This window comes from Lutjanus erythropterus, chromosome 20 (assembly GCF_056507025.1).
Source record: "Lutjanus erythropterus isolate fLutEry1 chromosome 20, fLutEry1.hap2, whole genome shotgun sequence".
Classification (NCBI taxonomy): Eukaryota; Metazoa; Chordata; class Actinopteri; order Lutjaniformes; family Lutjanidae; genus Lutjanus; species Lutjanus erythropterus.
In genome coordinates, this window is record NC_139336.1 from 18,701,903 (window position 1) to 18,724,392 (window position 22,490).

General features: G+C 40.7%; 2 protein-coding genes across 2 annotated transcripts; one reads left to right on the plus strand and one right to left on the minus strand.

Annotated features, from left to right (window-relative positions):
- Positions 1–425: 425 nt before the first annotated feature.
- On the minus strand, positions 426–1,550 carry ora5 (olfactory receptor class A related 5). Its single transcript, XM_084746643.1, has one exon. It carries the CDS (start codon positions 1,548–1,550, stop codon positions 426–428), a length of 1,125 nt encoding a protein of 374 aa, XP_084602769.1.
- Positions 1,551–4,643: 3,093 nt separating this feature from the next.
- On the plus strand, positions 4,644–20,864 carry zdhhc8a (zDHHC palmitoyltransferase 8a). The gene is made up of 10 exons (XM_084746380.1): positions 4,644–4,952; positions 13,934–14,055; positions 14,156–14,313; positions 15,605–15,777; positions 16,728–16,830; positions 16,991–17,082; positions 17,163–17,292; positions 17,384–17,498; positions 18,458–18,570; positions 19,134–20,864. The coding sequence occupies exons 1-10, from the start codon at positions 4,849–4,851 to the stop codon at positions 20,424–20,426; spliced, it is 2,403 nt and encodes an 800-aa protein (XP_084602506.1). The 5' UTR covers positions 4,644–4,848; the 3' UTR covers positions 20,427–20,864.
- The last annotated feature ends 1,626 nt before the right edge of the window (positions 20,865–22,490 follow it).

Consider the following 22,490-nt stretch of genomic DNA (forward strand, 5'->3'; position numbering starts at 1 on the left):
TAACAGTCATATTTACATCATACCAGCAACATGACTTCTTTTACTTCAATTTCAGTGTCTAAATCTGTAAAATATGCCACATACATGAAATAATCAGGTGAAGGGCAGTATTTTTCCAGTGTGCCCTCTTCTTCTTTCTCTTTTCTTTCTCCCCCTCGCTCTCTCCGAATGAGGAGAAAATTCTTGCAGATTTGGATGTAGTTTTTCATGGAGCAGTAACAACACCTGGATGAACAAACAATAAAGGTAAAGGTCCACTTTATTGTAACATACAACCATACAAAGTGCAATTATACAGTAAGCTTCAGTCTGCATTTAACCCAGCCTAGTATTAAGAGCAGTGGGCAGTGGAGGAAGATCAGATACAACCAGATATACATAATCACATATTAAGTCCCAAAGTAAAACCTGTGATGTAATTATTTCTACTTCTTGCAGCATGAACAGGAAAGCTTTTTCACTCCGTGCAGGAAAATGTAGGGGATGATGCAGGTGTAGGAGGCTGCGATATAGCTGGCCACCTCCACCACGATTGACGAGGTGTGGATGCTGTTGGTGATGCGCAGCAGCAGATGAGTCAGCCAGCAGACCAGGAACACACTGGCTACAGCCACCACACTCTTGGCAGCCCTCACCTGAGAGCTCGAGCTCGGGCCGGGCTTAGCTGGCATCTGGCTGGGCCTTGAAAGATTTGGTGGGGCTCCAGCTCTGCTGTCTGTGAGGGGGGAGTTGTTAGAGCTGTGACCTGACAGCCCTCCATTTGGGCAGGAAGAGGCAGCCACGCCTGTGTAAACGTCGTTTGGGGATGCAGAATCTTTGGGATCTTTTGAGGGCCCTGGACTGACTGATTGTTCATTATCTCTGTTCTCAGCACTCTTGTTTTCATCCGTAACCGTCGCCTTATTAGGGTCAGATTTATGACTCTGAATGCGTCTCTGGTTTTGGAGCAGAGTGATGACAATCTGGATGCTGGCAAACACAATCCCAGCAACAGGGATAGCATTAGCAAGGGTTAAATAAAAGATCTCATAGGTTTGCTTGGCTAATTCACTAGGAAAGACGTCTATGCAGTCTTCATGGCTATCATTCGTTGCCTTCACTTCAACAAAGAACAAGTGGGGTATGCTGAAGACCACAGCCACAGTCCAGCTCCCAGCCAGCAGACAGCACACCAAGCACAGGCTGTCCAGCCGCACCGCCGCACCTCCACGTTTCAGGGAGCCAACAAGCTTCTGGTACCAGAAGACGCTTATGAAGAAGGTCGTGTATATGCTGCTGGTCTCAGACAGGTCAGCACAAAAGCGAAACACGCCACAGTAGGTCTCCCCCAGGAACCAGCGTCCAGCGAAGTCTGCGATGGTGTCGGGTAGGTCCACCAGGTAGTTGGTGATGAGGTTGGACACAGCCAGGTTTAAGAAAAGGACCTCGTTGGTGCGGAGGCCAGATTTCTGCATGGGCAGGGAGCGTACAGCCAGCCAGTTGTTTCCCAGGATGCCCGCCAGAAACATGAGTCCTCTGATGATTGATTCAATCAACTCTTCTGCGTCCATCGCTGTCCTAGTCTTCACTGCACAGTTGGTCTCTAAGCTTGAGCAGTGGGATGGTTTGGACCGTGGACATTTATAGAGGAAGGTAACAAGCCCAGCCCATTTCACTCTGTAGAGTTCAAACAATGTCTCACCATTTAGTTTTTCCATCAAGAAGCTTTCATCATGTCGTCCCACTGAGATGGAGGTGTATTTTTCTCATGATAAGCCCTCCCAAGGAGCTTCCCCTGACAGTACACTACAGCATATTATCCAACTGATAGAAGAACAAACACAGCAGAATCTCAATCTGTGGAAGTCCCTGAAGAGACACCAATTAAGGCAAAGAGTCTTCTGATGAATTACAAAGAAAATGATACTCCATTGTTATTTCTTTGCTCTACTGTAGCTTTGTTTATGCACATTTGTTTAAATTTCTGCATGCAAATGGCATCAACTCTCTTTTGTGTGTAAGACATCAAGTTTTTGCAGCAACCCTCGCTTTACACTCCAGTGGCAGGATAAATTGTGTGATTTTCTTTCTGATTTTCTTTTAATGCTGAGAAATGAACAAACACTGACTGAACTGTAGAACACGGTCTGTGTACACTGGTAATCATCAATAATTCAGATATGTTACTTCAGAAAAAGCACTACTACCACACAGTAAAAATACTCAATTACAAGTAAAAGTGTATAAAATATAATCAGGAAAATCTCCTTAAACTATTAAAAGTAAAAGTATATTAAAAAGGCCCATGAGACACTATGAGAAATTATTAATATAATTGTTCTATATTGATAATTACGTTATTATACTATCCTTACAGAATCATTAATGAAAAGCAGGAATTTACTTTTGGTTTTGTTTGAAGTTTACACCTTTATAATGCTTGTTTTTTTCAGCCAACAGTCCAACACTTAACACTTAAAAAAGTTAAAAAATTTAGTGTGCAATTAGTGGGATAAATGTATGTATTTCCCTCTGAACTGTAAGTAAACATGGAGACAAAACTACTCCAGTACAAGTGTACAAATTTGTTCTTTAGTGCAGTACTTGAGCATATGCACTTAGTTAGATTTCTGTCCAGATGCTCTGTTAGTGGTCCATTAGTCTTCCTCTTGAAATAAAAATACAAAGCAAAGGTCAAGAGGATGAACACCAGCCAGAGTGGCTCTCCACAGCCTGCCATCCAAAATTGGGTCTTAGTAATGCTCTTGGTAAAAGTCATTAGATAAAACATCTTTAAACTCCATCTATGAAGACTTGGGGTGGCAATATCAGTTTAGAAAATAGCCAGGGGTAAACTGGGAGCTGCTGCAACAAGTCTTATTCCACCAATCAGAAACTTCTTTCATTCAAATCAAAATTGTTAATGATATGCCACATGCAGTGATTTGAAATGGGTGATAAGCAGACAGATGTAAGTTTAGCATATAAACCCACTCAGCAAAGATACATCCAAAAGACATCTTTTGAAAGTCTCGTAAGTTGGAAATTGTCCCCCAGTGTGCCGGAAATGTGTCCAATGTTGATGTCTACAGGGGCTTTAGCCATAATTTAACACATAAAACTCTCTCTGTCGTGCTGTCTATGCAATAAGAACAAAAATATGCTGTCAATAAATTATATGCATAATTTATTTGTTAAATTACAAAAAATATTTCATTCATCACATGGCAGCTAGGCCTCTTACTGGTTTTAACAGATGACATCACATCACCCCAATCCTGACTTCCCTCCACTGGCTCCCTGTGCGTTTTAGAATTGATTTTAAGATTTTACTGATCTCTTTTAAAGCCCGCCTGGGTCTGGCCCTTAGCTACATAGCTGAAATGTTAACCCCTTATGAGCCAGTACGCAGCCTTAGATCCTCAGGCGCGACCTTCCTGGCTGTTCCAAAGTCAAGGCTTAAATCTTAAGGTGACCGCGCTTTCTCCATCAGGGCCCCTCGACTGCCCGAAAAGATAAGGCTTGCAGAATCAGTGACATCTTTTAAATCGCTTCTATGAACCCATTCTTATAGACTTGCTTTTATGTGATGTCGTCGTCCCTTTTTAATATTTTCAGTTTTATCATTTTATTTGTTTATTTAATTATTCCATTTTAATTATTTAATTATTCCATTCCTTTATTATTTATATTGACCTGACAACATCATGTTATGTCTCTGTAATTTCCACCCCTTTTTTATTTTAATTTATTTCTAGTTTTAATGTTTTTATCTCTTTTACTGTATTGTGTTGTTTTTCTGTGTTTTAGTGTCTTTGCTTGTGTCTTATTTTACTTCAAATTTAGCTTGATTTTGTCTTCCTCCTGTTTGGTCCTCTGTTGTTATTTTTAGGGATGTCCAGATACAACTTTTTCACTTCCGATACGATACTGATATTGCAGCCTTGAGTATTGGCCGATACCGATATCGATCCGATACGATATCAGCATGAATCATACATACTTTTATTACTTATTTTGTAGTGTGGAATGTTAGAAAAGGCCTGATCAAGTGATGTTACTCAAACAGAGAACAATAGTCAGCAACCAGAGTCACCTATGGATAGAAGTGCTGGAGCGGAAAATGGACTGCTTATTGGAGCGCTTATATCGGAGATTTTAGATGCAGTCCGATAAAATCTGATACTCGTTTTTTGGCTGATATCGGACCGATATCCGATATCAATATCGGACCGATATCCGATATCAATATCGGATCGGGACACCCCTAGTTATTTTGCCTCCTGCATATCCTGCTAGTGTGCTCTTCTGCTTTGTCTGTCAAAGCACTTTGTAAACTCAGTTATATAGTTAAAGTTATATAAAAGAAGTCGTAATCAACACAAAGGGTTGCAACCGTCCCCAGTCTCCCCTACTCAAACTGATCAGATTATATTTTTGATTATAAAGTTTTGAACATTATTAACTCCTTATTTTGCTGATATTTTAATGGTTGGCAGATAAAAACAGCTCACAGCGGCAGGTCTCAGTGGTAGTGTAGTGTAGTGTAGCGTAGTGTCGTGTTTTCACGTGATTCCTAAGTAAAAGCTCCACCTTTAGGATAAACCGGAGGCGGCATCTGTGCGCGGCTGCTGCTGCTGCTGCTGCCTGCCGGGACAGACAGACCGGACGGGATGCAGGAGCGAGCGGTTCTGCTGCTGTAGCTTCTTTTTTTCTCTCCTTTTTTGACTATGATTTTCCTTCTCCTTCGCTCTGAGGTTGATGAAGGGCTTCGTCCGACCAGACGCACAAACAAACAGGCACTTTACGCGGTGCGTTTGCCGTCGCTTCCGTCAGTAATGAGACTGTGATGAGTGTGGAGAGGACAGGATGCCCGCCAGCGGCGCCGACTCACTGAAACCCAGCGCCTTCATCCCGGTGTGCACGGCCGCCTGCCTCCTGGTCGGCTCGACCTCACTCTTCTTCGTCTTTACGTAAGTGAAGGACCCCAGAAATAAGGAGGAAAAGTTGGTGACATGCGCTCTTGGTTTTGCTCCACAGAAAATTCACCCATCCATCCATTTCATCCAGACATCATCCACCATGCATCAGGTATACTTTCATCTAAATATATCTTTATTTTTTTTAGAGTTAAAAATGTTAAAAAGGTTGCCATTAAGATGAAAATGACTGTACAATTTTATTCCCAATTTAATTCTCAATTTCTTTAAAAAAAAGTTGCTTTAAATCCATAAAAAGAGCAGAGCTGCAACAATTAATTGATTAATTGTCAACTATTAAACTATTTTGATAATTGATCAATTGGTTTGGGTATTTTTAAAGACAATATCTTAATATCATTTTAATATTTTCTGGTTTCTTTACCCCTCTATGACAGTAAACTAAAAATCTTTGGGTTGTGGATAAAACAACATTTGAGGACGTCACCTTGGGCTTTTAAATCATTTTTGACCATTTTCTGACATTTCAGACCCAACAACTAATAGATTAAAAAAATGGACAGATTAATTGACAGTGTAAATAATCGCTAAAAAGGGCACAGTTTCTTCTTCTTGTCTGACTTCAGTCCATTGGCAGAGCCACCAGGGGCGGCTAACATCTGACCTGGTTGGCTCACAGAGTGGGCCAGTCTGGGTGCCTGCCCAGTGCACCCTGAGGACTCACAGTAAGCACACTTTAGGGGATAAGCCACCCACAATCAAACACGTATCAGCGTGTCATTATTATGACCCACATGTCATAAATTTAGCTGGAGAAGGAAGCTGAATAAATACACTCACTGTGGAAGGTTTTTGTGTGGTTTGTGTCAAAATCAAAGAACCTGAGTGAAAAGTTTTAATGCAACATTTGGTGAAAGTGTTAAAAATAGTTAATTTTAGCCTCCTGGTTTTGACCTACTTGTGTGAGGAAAGGCAGAAGTAGTGGGAGGTTGGAAAGATTCAAGCCAACGCTGCATTGCATGCAGGGAAATATTAGATATAATATCCCATAATACCCTAGAATCCAATTTAAAATGCTATAGGTCAGTCAGATTTATCTATACATTTCAAAGCCCTTACTTATGCACATTAAGAACCACAAAGAAAACAACAAGCCCCCAACTTTCAGTATGAAATCCACTCTGATATCCGCTCTATTCCCTCGCTGTATGAAGGCTCCTACCTCATCAGCTCTATATGCCACTACTCTACTGACCCTTGACCTCTGTAGCCATATCTGTCCTAGATTCTCCTGTGTTCTCCAGCCATGCACCGTTTCCACTGGAATCTGACACCAGATTGGGAGTATGGGATTAGGATCCTCTCACCAACGTCATGTGATCCCCCATCTGGGAAAAATGGAGTCTGGGATCTTTTCGTTTCCTATCAGCAAATATTTACTGCTATCTATTTGGAGTGACTTTCACTATAAATAGCATGCATTTAGTTGCTTTAGAGGGAGGTCACTTTGTTTTCCGTATCGCCTTTGCTTTTGTTAGTGACATAAGAAGTTTAGGGTTATAACTGCCTTTTTTGTCTGAAGTCCTCAAAAGAAACAGTTTAAACAGTTTTAAGTGAAATTGTCTTTATTTTAGGGGCAATTAGAACACAATCAATTCCTGCCATCAGAAACAAGCTAATGTGATGACACTCTGCACATGCACATCTGCACATCAACAAAAAAATGATTTTGTGGCATGGAAGTTACTTTTTGGGTGTACAGTATTTTTCATCTGCTGTCTACAGTTTACATGACTGCTAATATAGACTAACATCAATTTTATATCTGGGTTATTGGTTAAAAAAAACAAAAAAAAACATGAACAACTCTAACTCCTGTTATCGCAACTAGCAGCTAGCTAGCAACAGCTAAGGAAACACACCGTTACCTTGAATAAATTACAGATTCATCTGCATTTGAACATTGTTGGAAACATTTGGGGCAATGTAAGTATACAAATCAACAAAATATATAATATTTTTTGACATTGTAATGCTTAAATGTCGCAAATGATATCTTTAACTCAATTCGAAGAATTGAGAATTGAGAAGAATTCTAGTTACCACCAGAATAGAATTCTACAATTTGAACCAAAGAGAAAAAAAAAATCTCAAGTGTCTTTATTAGATACTACAGTGGTAATGTGATTATTTTGAGTTGTGCTTTTATTTGAGATACAGTGGGTCAATATGACTTATTTTTCTGTTACACTTAAACCCACCAAGGAGCCAATTGTAACACTCTGACTTATTGCATTAAATTTTTAATACTATGGTCTTGTCCTTAAAGATGACTAGTGTATATCAAGTCTGCTGTGAGTTATGAAGGAAAATGTATAAAATGTTTCTATACATTGGAGTTGTCAGCACAGATGTGGTTGTGCAAATCTGATGCTTTGATATAAATCATTATATTGTTTTTATTATACAAATTCTTTAAATTAGGTTTGAAATGTGGAATTGCTCTAATCGATTTAGAGATCTCTCCACACTGTGACACACACAAATTCATGTGTCATCTTGAGAGCTGTCTAATTGCTGTACTCATGGGACGTTTAGAGACGGGCTCTCAGGCCAGAAAAGGTAGAAAAAACCCTGATGAACTCCATCTATACTCTGTGAGAGAAAAAAAAAATCAATGGCCTGCTGACATGATGGATTGAAAAGAGACTGCTTAATTGGGACTGCATTGCTAAACCACCAAAACCAGGACACTGCAAATGATTGAACAGAGAAGTGATGAATCTGCTTCTTATGGGACGAGGGTTGCACTTGAGCTCAAATGACCTTAAAACCTAAAAATGTTTTTGATTAACACAGCCGAGCAGAAAAGAGCTTAAAATGTTCTGACCTCAGGACTACTTTATATAAACCTTTAAAAATCTCATTGTCTCACCATCTGTAGTTTAACTTGTATGAGCGTATAGCTTTTTGTTAAAAAGTTAGAAACTTTCTCTTTTCTCACTTAATATCACAGTTTTTGTGAATTTGTTATACATCTTGTGTATCTGCCATGCCAGCAGCTATAGCTGGAGTGACTCCCCTCCTCCAAAAGCAGAGATAGACAGGTGCCACGCTGTGTTCAGGCCTGCCTCTATAATACTGAATCAAAGGGACATCACTTGTCACCTGCCATAACATCACCCTGGCCTCTACCCTGCTTACAATGAATCATGGGAACATATAACGCCACCCCGTCAGGCCTTTTGTCACTTTTTCTCCTGCTGAACACTTTTTTTTCACCCCAAATTTTAATTCCAAAGCCTGCAGTCATGTTATATATAAACTCCCAGTCCTTTCATCTGGTAATATTCATGCATTTATCAGCGTGTGTGCTTTAGCAGTGCAGGCATGCTCCTATTTCTGTTTCCTCTGCAGGTTTGGTGGAGCTAGGAAAACGACCTTTAAAAATCGTGGAGGCTCTTTTGTCTCCCTTCGCCTGCAAAAATTAATCAGTTACCGGTTTCCTGCTTTTGTTCATCTGACCGTGAACTTTTGTTTAGGTTAGTGCTTCAGGTTTTGTGCATTGTTAAAGGCAGGCAGGTCGCCGACGCCCAACAAAGGCCAAAGACATCAGAAAGACCAAGAAAAATGTCCCTTGTTCATTAAGTTGTTTCACTCTGCTCACACTCAGTAAACCCATGCTTATCTACTGCGTAAACTGTGTGTTCAGAATACTGAAACTAGAAAAGGCATTTTCTGAAGAAAAGTGTGCTCGTTTATGCTGAAAACTGCAGATAAAAATACTGCAGACAAAATGAAATGTTTTTGCATGTGAAATGTTGGATGGGAGTTGCAGTTTTAAGGGTTTTTTCAGATTATTTGAGGGCTTGTGTGAGGTACTTATTGATAGTCAGTGTTACTCTTAACTACAGTAGATGGCAGTCTGCACGACCCCAGTGTGGAAAAACAGAGAGGGGCGCCAGCATTGAAGCTAAACAATGAATGCTATGGATGGGGTCATTAACAAAAGCTGTTTTGGCCACTTAAAAAGGGTTCACTTAAAAAAATCAACATCAGTTTAATGTTATATTAAAATATGAGAATATTTCCAGTACTTCACTTTGTCATCAGACAGCCTTTTCTGATGATTTGGATGACCAAAGGAACCAAACTCCTGTTTGTTTGTCATTGTGTAACTTCAGTGTTTTAAAAGGATGGTTCGGATTCATCAGAATCACAAAATAACAAACAGATCAAGGCAGACCAGCAACTCAGGCATTAATTTTTCCTACAGAGTTTGGTCAGAAAAAGGTGGTCTGATGGCAAAGTAAAAGCGCTGAAAACCTTCTGAATATAGCATGCACATAAAATGATATTATTGTTTTTAGATGAACCCTCTGTAAGTGGTTAAAATACCTTCTGTTTCTGACCCTGTCCACAACAGTTCAGTGGTCAGTTTCTGTGCTGCTGCCCCTCTCTGCTCCTCCAAACATCTACTGTTACAAAAATACTGACCTCATACAATCCCACAGCAAATAATCTGAAAAACCACTTTAAGTTGAAAAAAAAAGGACCAGTATATAAAATTATGGGGATTATTTGGCAGAATTAAAAAGAAATTGAATATAATATTCATTAGACTATAATCACCTGAAAATAAGAATCTTTGTATTTTACCTTAAAATGAGCCGTTTATGTCTACAGGAGGTCACCATGTTGCTACAGGAGCCCAGAATGGACAAATCAAACACTGGCTCTAGATACGGGCTTTTGTGTTTTTCGTTTGATTGTCTCTTCGTGACCACCATAGGTTCTCCTACACACTTGGAAGGGGAGGGTGAGGCAAGTGGAATTTAGTTGGTTGTAGTCCACAATTATACATATTGTATCCACAGGTTAACAATGGCTCAGACAGAGAAGAGCCATTAAGTCGGTGAACTAACTCAGTAATAGTAATTACATTGAATCATCTGTCTAACGTTGGCTAACATTAACCCCCATTAGCCACCGGTCATACGAGAATAAGTAAAGCTCTGGCAGGAAAATCCCTGAGTGTAATGAACTGAGCAATGGTACATTTTTTTGCTTATGAATTCAACTTTTCATGTGTAATAGCAGGAATGTGTTATTTATTCATTTATTTTTTATTTATTCATATACATGCCATATATTCCTGCTCTTTCTCTGTGCTGATTATTACTTTACTTATGTGCATCAAAAGAAGAAGTCCAACCACTGAAGTCAATCGTTTTTTTAAAGGTTTTACATGATCACGACCACAATCCTAAATTGCTTTTATCTTTATTGGATGTTGCATAGCGAAAGGTCCCAGATCACGTTAAACCCACAACACTGTGAGCACACGCTTCAGTATGTGGAGATTTAATGTCCAGTCTGTGGGAATTTTTTCACCACCCGTTGTTTTCTGTACTGAATTTAATGTTTAAAAGTCTGACAGATTACATGGCAGTGATGTCACTCGTGTAACTGTACAATAATGTCACAAAAGGAGCCCTGGCTGCCAGCAGCTGTGGTGAACTTGACGCTTGACCAACTGTGCGGCGTCTGCTGTGCCACTGACCCACTGCGGGGATGAGGCCGGCGTGCAGATTGCAGAGCAGCTTACTGTTCTGTGTGATTTAATACAGCTCTGCCCGGGCTGTTTCATTAGGTGCGGCTTGTCTTTGCCACGCTGCGGTGTAATGAACTGTCTCTCCCTGCGGTCCAGATGGTCCCAGACCAATGATGGAGGCTTGGCCATCCACACAGGGACGTTCACACTGTAATCTGCTCCACAAGAAATCAGTTGGATGAACCAAACTCACCTTCTGTGTTTCATTGATCGCAGCAGAACTTACATATTCTGCATTTAAGCCAATTTTGGGGAATAACATTCTTTGGTGATTTATTGGGGATGATACCAGTATTAGGGAGAAAAATATTGTAGGCTGTAGGGCCACATGCTATGGTAAAAAAAATATTTTCACTGAAAAATAAAATAAAATAAAATCATGATGTTGTGATGGTCTGGACCAAACAGACCCATCATTATACATCTGGAGAACAAGATTTTGTAGGCCAGGGCATCTTTGTTGCATTCCACTACTTATTTATGATGCTGTCACACATTTTTTCTTACATAAAAAAAAATATTACTCTTGGCCATTATGCAGCTGTGATTATATTTTGATTAATTATGCACCCCTAATGAGCTGATATTTTTTTCTTTCTTCATAACTTGAATTAATAAAAAAAGATCAAACATATATAAAATGCTGCCTTTGAAACTAGATTGCTGTAAGTAACCAGCTCAAGTTACACAGCTTAATGCAGCTGATCAGCTGTGGTGGTTTAAGCACATGTTAGACATGACTGTATTTAGTGAGATGAACTTGGATGCATGTCCTGAATAGCAGCTTTAGGAGGAGAGGGGGATCATATTATGCTCCTTAATCTTTTTGTCACATATTTTTTGCTTCTCCTCATAATTTCATTATGCTAAATATGTTCAAATCTGCAAAGAAATTCTGGTCCTATTTTCCTCATTATCTGTCATAAGAGGGGGTCTTCTACAGGTATAGACTGAATCAGTTGGATTTACCTCATGGTATATGCAGTGTATAGTACAGTAGCGTGCTGTGTGATGTATGGCGAGCCTTGACGGCACGGTGTGTTTGTATCTAATGTGAAGAATACACAATGCATTGGACTGGCAGAAATGGTCTGTAATCCAGAGTTCATAATCCAGGGATTACTGGGTTTGCAGCTGGCATGGCATCAGCAGGCGCTCCTCTCGGGGGTGGGGAGACCCCTCCCCCACAGCCTAAAACCAGCCGGGGGGTTTGGGGATTGAAGCTGCACTGGGATGAAGCGCATAATTGAGCTGGATGATTCTTAATTTTGTCAGTGTTTTCACTTTCTTGCCAACGGAGTCATACGGGGAAAAAAAAAATCTGTTTGGAAAATGTAACCAGTCTGACACATTTTTCTGGTCCTGACACTGGTTATACTGGTTATGCTATTTCCGTTAAACAGTCCTAGAGGATGCATGATTATTATATTTCTCTACCTGTACTGATGCCACTATAAAAACTGTTAACATTTGGCTGTTCAAATAGAAAATTCCCATGCAGTATACATATGTAGGTTAAACATGTGATGTTCAATCAAACACTGTTAATGTAATCCTGTGAATCTTTTCCTCTCTGTCTACCACTGTAACCTGATTACACTGCCCCTCCCTCTAATCTCACACAGTAGAGATATAATCATACTTCCATTCACTATAATTCACACACACACACACACACACACACACACACACACACACACACACACACACACACACACACACACACACACACACACACGTGTGGATGGGATAAGTGATGGTTCTCGAAAATTTTAGTGCACACAAAGATTTTATACTGGTTAAAATGTATAGAACTGGAAACCAGGTCAGTATTGTGATAAAAATCAATTTATATAATTAATACAAGTTAATTAAAAGCCACCAATTCCATTGATTTGCATTCATCTTCTCATTTTCATCTTTCGTCTTCTCTCTCTTTCAGTCATTTCATGTTTGCTTTCACTTGACAGCTTTAATTATGACTGTTTGCTGATTGCTTATAGTCAGTGCAATGAGATAATCTGCTTTATACATACATTTTTTATGAACGTGAAAGCCAAATAAATGGCTTTAACTAACCGAATATTCTGCAGATGACCCTTTCAATTAATAGATTAATTGTCTGGTCCTTAAATGCCCACCACAGAGTCCAACATGATGTCTTAAGATGCCTTGCTTTGTTCAGTCCACAGTCCCAAATCCAAAAATATTCAGTTAACAATGAACAGAAAAAAGCAGCAACTCCTAATCGTTTCGGCTGTGTATACAACTAATCGCGATATTGCAACAAAATTAATCTTTGAAACGCTTTTGACTTTTCATAACACAACAATAATGTGACAGTTTCACACATTAAGGTGGGATCACAACACTGTAATCCTAAATCATTAGGTTTCACCGTGCTCTGTAAAGAAAATTCATATATTTTCTGGTTCAGTGTTCTAAAATATGAGGATTTTCATCTTTTGGCTGTTTTGTATTCATTGTAAGTTGAATATATATTTGGCTTGGTTTGTTGGTTAAAACTAGCAATTTGACAACGTCGCATTTGGATCAAGGAAGATGATCTGTGTCTGTCTCTATTTTCTGATAGAAATCTTTAAATAGAGCTGCAACGATTAGTCGATCAAAAGAAAATTACCTGCCAGCTATTTTGATTATCAATTAATCGTTCAGTCATTTGCAAACAAAGGTGTCAAACATTTGCTGGTTCCAGCTTCTTAAGTGTGCAGATTTGCTGCTTTTCTTGACTTTTATGATAGTGAATCTTGTGAGTCTTTGGGTTTTGGACTGTTTGTTGGACAAAAGCAGCAGTGTCACTTTGGACTCTGGGAAATTGTGAACATTTTTCCCATTTTTTGAACATTTTATGGACCAAATGATTCATCTATTATTTGTAAAAATAATAGACAGAGCAATCGATACTGAAAATATCGTAAATAGTTACATTAAATTTATTTAGTTAAATTAAATAAATGACTAAATGATAAGTGAAAAAAATATTCAATAAATTCATCCATAATGGAAATAAACATTTGTGACAAGCCTTTAAGTGCTTCACGGTTCAACACAGATACAGTAAGTGTCTTGCCTTCACTGCAGGGTACCTCGTCACTTAATCCCTTGTTGTGGGCACTGGTGAACACACACTAATACACGCTTATCTTTCACTGTAAACAATTACTTTTGGGATCCACTGCTCCCATCAGAATAAATGGGATGAAGATTATCCCTTAAAATCTTTGTTGTAGCCCTGATTTGTGTTAACCTCAACCTGTGAGGGATGGATACTCGCTAGGCTCAAAAAGAGTCAATCCCTTGATTTACGACAGGAACTCTGCTTTGAATGAATGCTCAGTAATGAGTACAGTAAATAGTTTTTCTGTGTTTGTATATTCAGATGCCCGTGGCTGGCTGTGACCATCTGCCCTGCTGTGCCACCATGCTGTGCCATCCTCTTCCTTTTTGTGCTGGCCAACTTCACCATGGCAACCTTTATGGATGCTGGTGTGCTGCCAATGGGTTAGTAATCAAAGTGATGCTATGCTGCTTACAGCAGGACACATCGCTTGTTTTGATTTTTGGAGATGTTAATTTAGCAGTTTCATACATTGTTTTCCAGCCAACGAGGACGAGGACAAGGATGACGAGTTCCGTGCTCCGCTATACAAGAACGTGGACGTGAAGGGCGTCCAAGTGCGGATGAAGTGGTGTGCTTCGTGTCACTTCTACAGACCCCCGCGCTGCTCTCACTGCAGCGTCTGTGATCACTGTGTGGAGGTTAGTTCATGGACAGATTTGAATACGGGATAAGAAGCAAGGTGTTGACGGTGTAGGGTCAAAACAAATGTGGTGGTGGGGAATTTAAATGTGGAACCTGAGCGATGGAGGGTAAGAACATAGACGGCAAGGATGGACAGATCAGGAGAGAAAAGTGAGGAGTGCTTATGAGTGAGTGTAGCAGTGTGTGTGTGTGTGTGTGTGTGTGTGTGTGTGTGTGTGTGTGTGTGTGGGGAGTCAATAAAAGGGATTTCTGCAGAGTGAATGATGGACAGAGTGTGATGGAGGGAGAGAGAGATCTCATTAATCAGGTTAATCCTTTTCTCAGATCCCTTGTAGTCTCAGTAGAAATGCAATTTGAAAAAGGGTTCAGACGGCCTGTATTATTAAACAAAGCGTATTTAGAAAGCACAGTGGATGTTTCACAAGTTTTCAATGACTGCTTGATTTTCTGTGCTGCAAATATTACCTCTGTCGAGGAGGTTGTGTTTTCAGCGCTGTTTGTCTGTTTGTCAGCAGGATTATGTAAAAACTACTGGCCTGATTTTCATAAAACTTGTTGGAAGGGTGCAGCATGGGCTAAGGAAAAACCCATAACATTCTGGAGCAGATCCAAATAGACAATACAAAGATTATTTTTCACCTTTGTTAAAGGTGCACTAAGCAGCTCTGGAGAAAGGTAGTTTATTATTAAATCTTATTCCCAGGTTGTTAAATATTGACACTTTGGGTTGGAAGATTTGACTGCGCCAACAACCCAAAATGCTGGTGATTGACGACCTGAGACTGAAACTCAATAATCAACTATTTCCAGAATCGCTTACTGCATCGACCAGTGATTTGCCAAAGTCTCCTGTCATGGGCTAAATTTTTGAAAGCCTGAAAATAGAGCCAAGAGGATGAGCAGAGGTCTAGTTTTCTCTCAGACCACTTAAATTCCAATGTGCAAAGAGATTTTGTCCAATAATGGCAAAAACGTTACGTGCTAGGCTCATCTTAGGAAGGGTCAATTGTTACAATGCTTTTTATTCTCAAACTATGGTGAGCCCATGGAAACATAAATACACACATATCATGTATCTAATAATTGTACTTGTACTCACACCCAAATTGCCTGCAATGAGCTCCACCAGAGATATTCAGGAAAAATATTCAAACTTTATGCTTAATAAGAGCAAACAACAATATCATAGAACAGTGGACTGTTGGTGTGTTCTAGTTCTATATAGACTCTGTGATATACCTCTATTTGTGGTTGATTTGATTTTTTTCTCCCACATTCTCCCCTCAGGACTTTGACCACCACTGTCCCTGGGTGAACAACTGCATCGGGAGGCGAAACTACCGTTACTTCTTCCTGTTTCTATTGTCCCTGACAGTTCACATGATTGGTGTCTTCACCTTTGGCCTCATATATGTCCTGCACCACATGGACGAATTATGGATGCTTCACTGCACTGTCACGTATCCTTATACACATTCACTATGAACAGTGTTGGGGGAAGAAACAGAAGTTCAAACGACTGCACAAAAATGATCAAACTGACCATTTACATGTGAAAATTCTGACAAAAAGCAAAAGGTGCCCACTTGTTCAGAGGTCATAAATAAACCAAAAATAAAATACCCCACCGTTCACTGGAACGTGCAAGGAATGTCAGCTTTGGTTTTGTGGGGGCAGTGTTGGCCTGAAGGTTTGAGAAACAAGCTTGTGAGTGGAAGGTCATCGGTTCAGTTCCCCGCTATGATAAATCTGGCCGGGTCAAGTGAAAGGTGGCACCACTGACATGTCCTCGAGCAAGTGGAGCTGGTCAGCTGGTTGGCTTAGATTGTTGTAGTACTGGGCAGCGTTCCTGAAAAGAAACTCCCTCGAATAAATAAAAGGTTTCTACAATGTCCATCAGGCAGACACCTGCATTCCAGAAACTAGAGCTCAGGCAGGGTTATTGCACCAAGCAGGATTAGCCAGTTAGCCAGTTAACTTCTAAAACAGCATAGAACACCTTCTCTGAATATATTTAAGTTTGGTGGTGGCTGCCTGTGCACAGTGCATGAAGGGAAAAAAGGGGATGGGGCTGGTCAAATGAGGTTCAATTATAACAGGGAAGCAAAGGTACAATAAAAATAGAAAACTTCCCTTTTATGGTCTAAAATGGTTTGTGGTTTCAGTAGTTGACATGAAAATAACAGAAAAGGTCATTTAACTACTTGGATTATACGCAAATATGAATGTAGTTGAACTACCAGCAAGCTATTGAAAAATGTAGTTAAACCACTGGTCCAGTTACATGTAGTTCACTCCTTCACACTCCATATGTGTAGATAAGTGCATTAATTTGTGTGAATGTATTAAATGTGCCTAATTGTGACTAATATGAATTAGCAATAGCAGTTTTCCTCAACAGTTTGTACAGTTTGGTAGTGATCAGTATATCAGGGCTGTTCCTTATCCCAGTCCTGGGACTCACTGGATTCCACCTGTACCTAGTGTCCAGAGGACGCACGACCAATGAACAGGTCAGTTTGATTTTTCAAATATTAAAACATTGTCAAGAGTAGTAGAAATGTAAAAAAAAAAAAAGTGAAGTGTATCAGTAGAGTAATAGATTTAGGGTTTAAGAGTGATGTATTATCTATTAAAACAGAACAAAACTTTTATCTCTTCATGCTCCCACAGGTAACTGGGAAGTTTCAAGGAGGAGTAAATCCTTTCACACGTGGTTGTTGTAACAACTTGGAGTATCTGGTTTGCAGTCCCATCTCTCCAAAGTAAGAGCCGTTTCTTCGTCTTACTTTTAAGCTTTTCAGGAAGCTTTATAACTCACTGGCTGTTTGTCATGTGGCACCAGGTACACAGCGAGACCCTGTAAGAAAACAGCGATCCACATTCAGCCTCCGTTCCTGAGACCAGAGATCGACCGGCAGATGCCGGCGAAGGTCAGGGACAATGGGATACACAGTCAAGATCTCCAGAATAAAGTATGCATGAACAAATTATCACACCATCAGTTCATCTAACCTCAGCTGTCAAGGGATTAGATCTCTCATGTTGTTTTTTTTCTCCTGCCAGCGAACCCCAGCCGGAGCTGTCGAACTGTCAGACATCAAACAATTGAAAACCCCACCGCCACTGCCACCGAAACCAGACCACGGCCTGCTGAAAAGCCAACTATCTGCCATGGATGGTATTGTTGAATGACACATATATACTGAGATAACCAGACACAGCAGTGAAGCAGTGTTTTTTTACAGCGCACATACTTCCATAGTGGCAAAGATACAGAAACAAGCTGACATTAAATTGTGTTGCTGGCTTTAACAGTTGTATAATACTACAATCTAGTATTGTCTGTTTAGCCAAAAGCCTAATATAACTTATTGCCCTGCGTCATAAACCTCCATTGTTGTTCAAAAAGTAGTAAAAACTCATCATTGAGTCACGTTCCTTCACTGCCATCAACAAAGGCACTATAGTTTATTTGATCCCACGTACTCCACCCTAGTGCTGTAATGTAATGGCTACTGCCACCAAATTGTAAATATATTTGTGATTCACCTTTTTAAAGATGTACATGTTCAGTAGAAACAGTTGTCTTGGAGCTGCTTCCTACATATCAAAAATACTAAATAGAAAGAAAAAGAAAAATATTTGACCTCTAACCTTTATCTATCCCACCACTGCAGTTAAGATTCAGTTCGTTTTGGGAGATGAGAGACGTAAGTTTGCTCTGTGAGCTCTGTGAGCCATAGTTTCAATGTTGCACTTCTTTCTTTTTCCAAAATAATTGGATGTTTTTTTTTGCAGTGATACGCCAGGAGGTATTGTTGTGCCAGTTTTAGTTTTCTTACATCTTTAGATATCCCCAGAACAGTTGAGTCTGGGTCAATCTTTGACAAAAAATAGAAGATATCAATCCAGTAGACTTGTATTTTGGGCCAAAGAGCGTGGCTGTGAAGTGAATTACCTTCCTCTGGGCTGCAATTGTTCCTTGGAATATTGTAATATGTGTGTGTTTTTAAACTATTTTATACTGTTATGTGCATTTATGGAACGTGTAAATATAACCTACACTGAAAAGCTGTAAAATACTGAGCTGTGCCTGTGGATATTCCACTGATTTCTGTTTCCTATAATTAATCACAGAGATGGGACACCACACCAAATCCATCATTCCTGTATCCATTCCCACTGTGCCACAGTTACGGCCCGTCTTGGAAGCTATATCCAGAGGATCATCACCCATTCCTCCAGAACAGGTGCCTTTCTGATTTGTTATATTGTAGGAGCGTGATCCTCAATGTTCACCCGATGAAAATATAAACACAACACTTGTTTCTGCTCCCATATTTCATGCGTCGAGGTTAAAAATCTCTCCCCTCGTGTAGACCACAAATGTCACATGAGCATCATGCTTGGTAAGAATATCAGTCTAAACCAATCAGAGACAGAGTAAGATGGCTCGTAAATTCATCATCATCATCATCAGCAGCAGCAGCAGCCTTATATGAAACAGCCATTGACCAGTCCAAGGCACACCTCTGCAATAATCATAGTAAATAATCAACTTCTCTATATGCCACACCTGTCAGGTAAATGAAGTATCTTGGCAAATGAGAAGTGCTCATTAACACGAATTTGAACAAATTTGTGAACAAAATTTAGAGAGATAAAAAACACAAACCTTTGTGTGCATAGAAGTTCAACTCATGAAAAATGGCAGCAAAAACAAAAGTGTCGTGCTAATATTCTTGCTGAGTGTGCAAGTCCTGGTTTTGATCCTTGTCTGACATTGCTGTCTGGTTTTTGTTGTCTTGTTTAGCTGCTGAAGACTTCAGAGCAGCAAGGGGTCAACAGAAGTCCTGACCTTCGCTCTGAGTCTAGAGAAAGCCCTGCGAGAGGCAGCCAGCAGGCCGGAGCGCCCATCCAGACCAACAGCATCTCTGGCTCACTGCAGCTCAACTCTCTGACGCTCAACTCCCGTTCTCTCACCCTCAAACACAACAGTCGCCATGGCAGCAAATCCCAGCTACCTGCCATGCATGGTGATGGGTTGGGATCCAATCCCTTGCCTCCGGGCATCATTACGTCTTCCAGCCTGTTGGCTAACCACAGCAGCAGCAGCCTCTCCTATGATAACCTCATCAACCCTGCAGACCCTCAGTTCTTGCCTCAGAGAGGGGCTCCTCCTGTCGGATACCACCCTCACTACATGTCTCTGGGGGCAGATGGGACTGTGGTGCAGCGGCCCCCTCCTCACGCCTACAGCCCTGTGTTTATGGGCGTCACCAGACAGTCTCCTCAGCCTCGAGACCCCTCACCGTCTCTGCAGGGCCTCACCTCAAGGGATCCCTCACCTTCCTTCCAAGGTTTCATTCAAAGAGACCATTCTCCAGCTTTTCAAGGGCTGATGCCGAGAGACCTTGCAACCCAGAGCGTTACGTCACGAGACCTCCCCCCTCCAGGTTTGCGAGATCTGACCTCTCAATCGCTCCGAGACAGCCTGCGTGATCTTGGTCCACAGGGCCTGACGCCTCAGAAGTCTGCCGCTGCGCGCTATGATAACTTTTCAAAAACCATCATGGCATCTATCCATGAGAGGCGGGAGATGGAGGAGAGGGAGAGGATGCTGCGCCTCCAGGCCCGTTCGCAGGCGCTCTACGGCCCAGATGTGGGGATCTATGACATCCCCAGCAGGAGGAGTCTACCACCTGACAACATCCGACCAACAGGTTCCCGTGGACCCACTCCTCCAGCTTATGGCTCCAGAGAGTTTCTCATGAGCACGGGCATCCTCGGTTACGGCATGAGGACCTCGCCTCTCTCAAGCTCCTCCACGTCGTCTCTGACTCGAGGCCCGAAGACGTCGAGCTCTCCTCTGCAGAGCAGCAGCAGCAGCAGCCTCCAAAGCAAAGGCAGGTCCTCTTCTCCGGCATACTGCCCTCCTGACAGACAGACTCAACCCCTCCCGTCCTCTACGTCCACTCTGCCCCGGTTACCATCCTCCTCCACCTCTTCCGCCCCTTCATACGCCTCCTATGCCACCACCAAACGATCCTCGCTCACATACTCCTCTGAGGGGAAGGACTCAGTTACCCTGGGAGCCCTGAAATAAAAAAAAGAGAAAACATACTCCATGTTTCTGATGGTGTGAATGAATCATCTATGCAGTGTTAGTCTCAGTCTTCACAGATCCAGAATACTTTGTAAATAAGAGGCCATTTGGGACTCTCCTGTGTGGGAGGGTGTGTGAGAAACATACACACAGTGGAGGATAAACTTAGAAATATTCTTGCAAAGTCACGTAAGTTCCGAAAATCTCAGGATAGTTGTGCCTCCTCTTACAAACAGAGCGAGCTCTATAAACTCAGTCAAAGCAGAAGGGCTTTGTGAAGAAAACAGATAAACAGATCTGTTTGTATGTGTTTTGATATCGCTTTTGTGAAACAATGTTAATACCATGTCATCTAATTTGTCTCCCGCTGCAAAACACCCAATTTAATAGAATTTTGTAGTTGTTTATATGAATAAACTTATTTTGTAATTTTCATCTGTTTTTATGTTATTTTCTTGCGTGAATGGCTGTCAGGTAGGACTTGACTGGTACTGGATTTGTTGGGCCGATATCAATACTGACATTATACCCTTATAAATGATTTATAATTAGGTTGTAAAGACTTTATAAATTATTAGTAAGGTGTTACAGGACATTAGATAAAAGAGCCATCAGTGACCTGTTGCTTGCCAAATAGTGAGCACACATTTACACATTGGCACATACTTAGCTTACTGTTTTCTCCATCAGCAGCATTTATACCTGTTAACTTAGATATTTGTTAGTAAGTTACCATTATTTAACCACCATCAGCATATCCTAATAGTCTAAAAGATTAATTTAGCATCCAATTATTATATCAAATTACCAGATTCATACATAATGATCTGACAATATTGTTTACCTTGATATTTTCATCATGCACCATTTTGCGCTTTACAAGAAGCCCCCCTTTGCCAGTTATAAATGTCAGTAACTATACTGACCAAGAAAGCTGAGTTCTCCTACTGCAAACTGCATCGTTGTCGGTTGGTGAAAGCACCTATATGTGACTACAAACAAATTTAATGACACTGTGAATCAGTCTTTACACATTTAAAGCACCTGCTGCTCTGAGCAACAAATGCAAAATTGTATTTTACTGTTGGTTATCATTGCTTCGTTCTTTTTTTTATTAAATCACATGATAATTTTAGCTCATAACTCAACATATGACATGCTTTATGCAGATAGAGCCAAAATCCAGTTTAGCATGTTCATTCATTTGCCTTTCAGTGCATAAATGCATCCATTTGTTCAGCAGTGATGATAGTTCTGCTAGAAAAAATGACATTACAACATGTAATGTGGAGTTAAGTGAAATATAACACAGTGGTGGAATGAACTGCACGTGTGTATGGCGCCCTCTAGTGAACAGCTTCAGAAGGTGGTGTGATGTCAGTCACACAGTCAGATCCAGCAGATGATGCTATTGTGTGTGAAAAGCCAGAAACAAGCATTCTGTCCATGTCAATGGCAAGAATAATGGAAAAGACAAGAGGAGGCTCCATTGTGCCAAAGGGGCAGGATGAGGAATCCACTGACCGTCCACTGATTTTACCTTTTCAAACAGCTTTAAAAGTCTTCTGTCTGTCCTTCGGCCTTTGCATGGGCTCGTAAGTCTTCATGACGGAAATGTTTCTAATAACAGAGACTTTTATTACCTTGAGCCGTGATCGACAAGCACACATTTTTGTTTAGGCAATAAACGACAAGACTTGACACTTTGAGGTTGGAGCTTTTCACGTGAGTTATTGTTGCACTTGACCTTCTAGCAGGTGGAAGTGCAGATATGACAACAAGAAAGCTCTGAAGCCCTGACTGATTTAAACTGCTGGCAGGAAATTTACAACAGAGCTGAATAAGTGACAGATCTCTCAGCAGACCGGTAAATTCAGCGGGATGTAAAAACGACTCACTTGTGCAGGCTTAGTTAAAGACCTGACAACAACAAAAGACGTGGAGTGTGAACAAAAGGAAGCCTCTCGGTTAGAATGCCAGGGAGCAACAAGTAAAGTGTAAACAACATTGTTCAGTAGTCATCGGAGCAGTTGTTCTTGCCAAAAATGTCTAACAAGATTGCAC

Bases quoted from the DNA above. Each gene is read 5' to 3' on its own strand.
- zdhhc8a (XM_084746380.1), top strand. From the start codon at position 4,849: ATGCCCGCCAGCGGCGCCGACTCACTGAAACCCAGCGCCTTCATCCCG. The intron at 4,953-13,933 runs GTAAGTGAAGGA...TTGTATATTCAG, and splicing joins TCACTCTTCTTCGTCTTTAC to ATGCCCGTGGCTGGCTGTGA. The intron at 14,314-15,604 runs GTTAGTTCATGG...TTCTCCCCTCAG, and splicing joins TCTGTGATCACTGTGTGGAG to GACTTTGACCACCACTGTCC.
- ora5 (XM_084746643.1), bottom strand. From the start codon at position 1,550: ATGGACGCAGAAGAGTTGATTGAATCAATCATCAGAGGACTCATGTTT.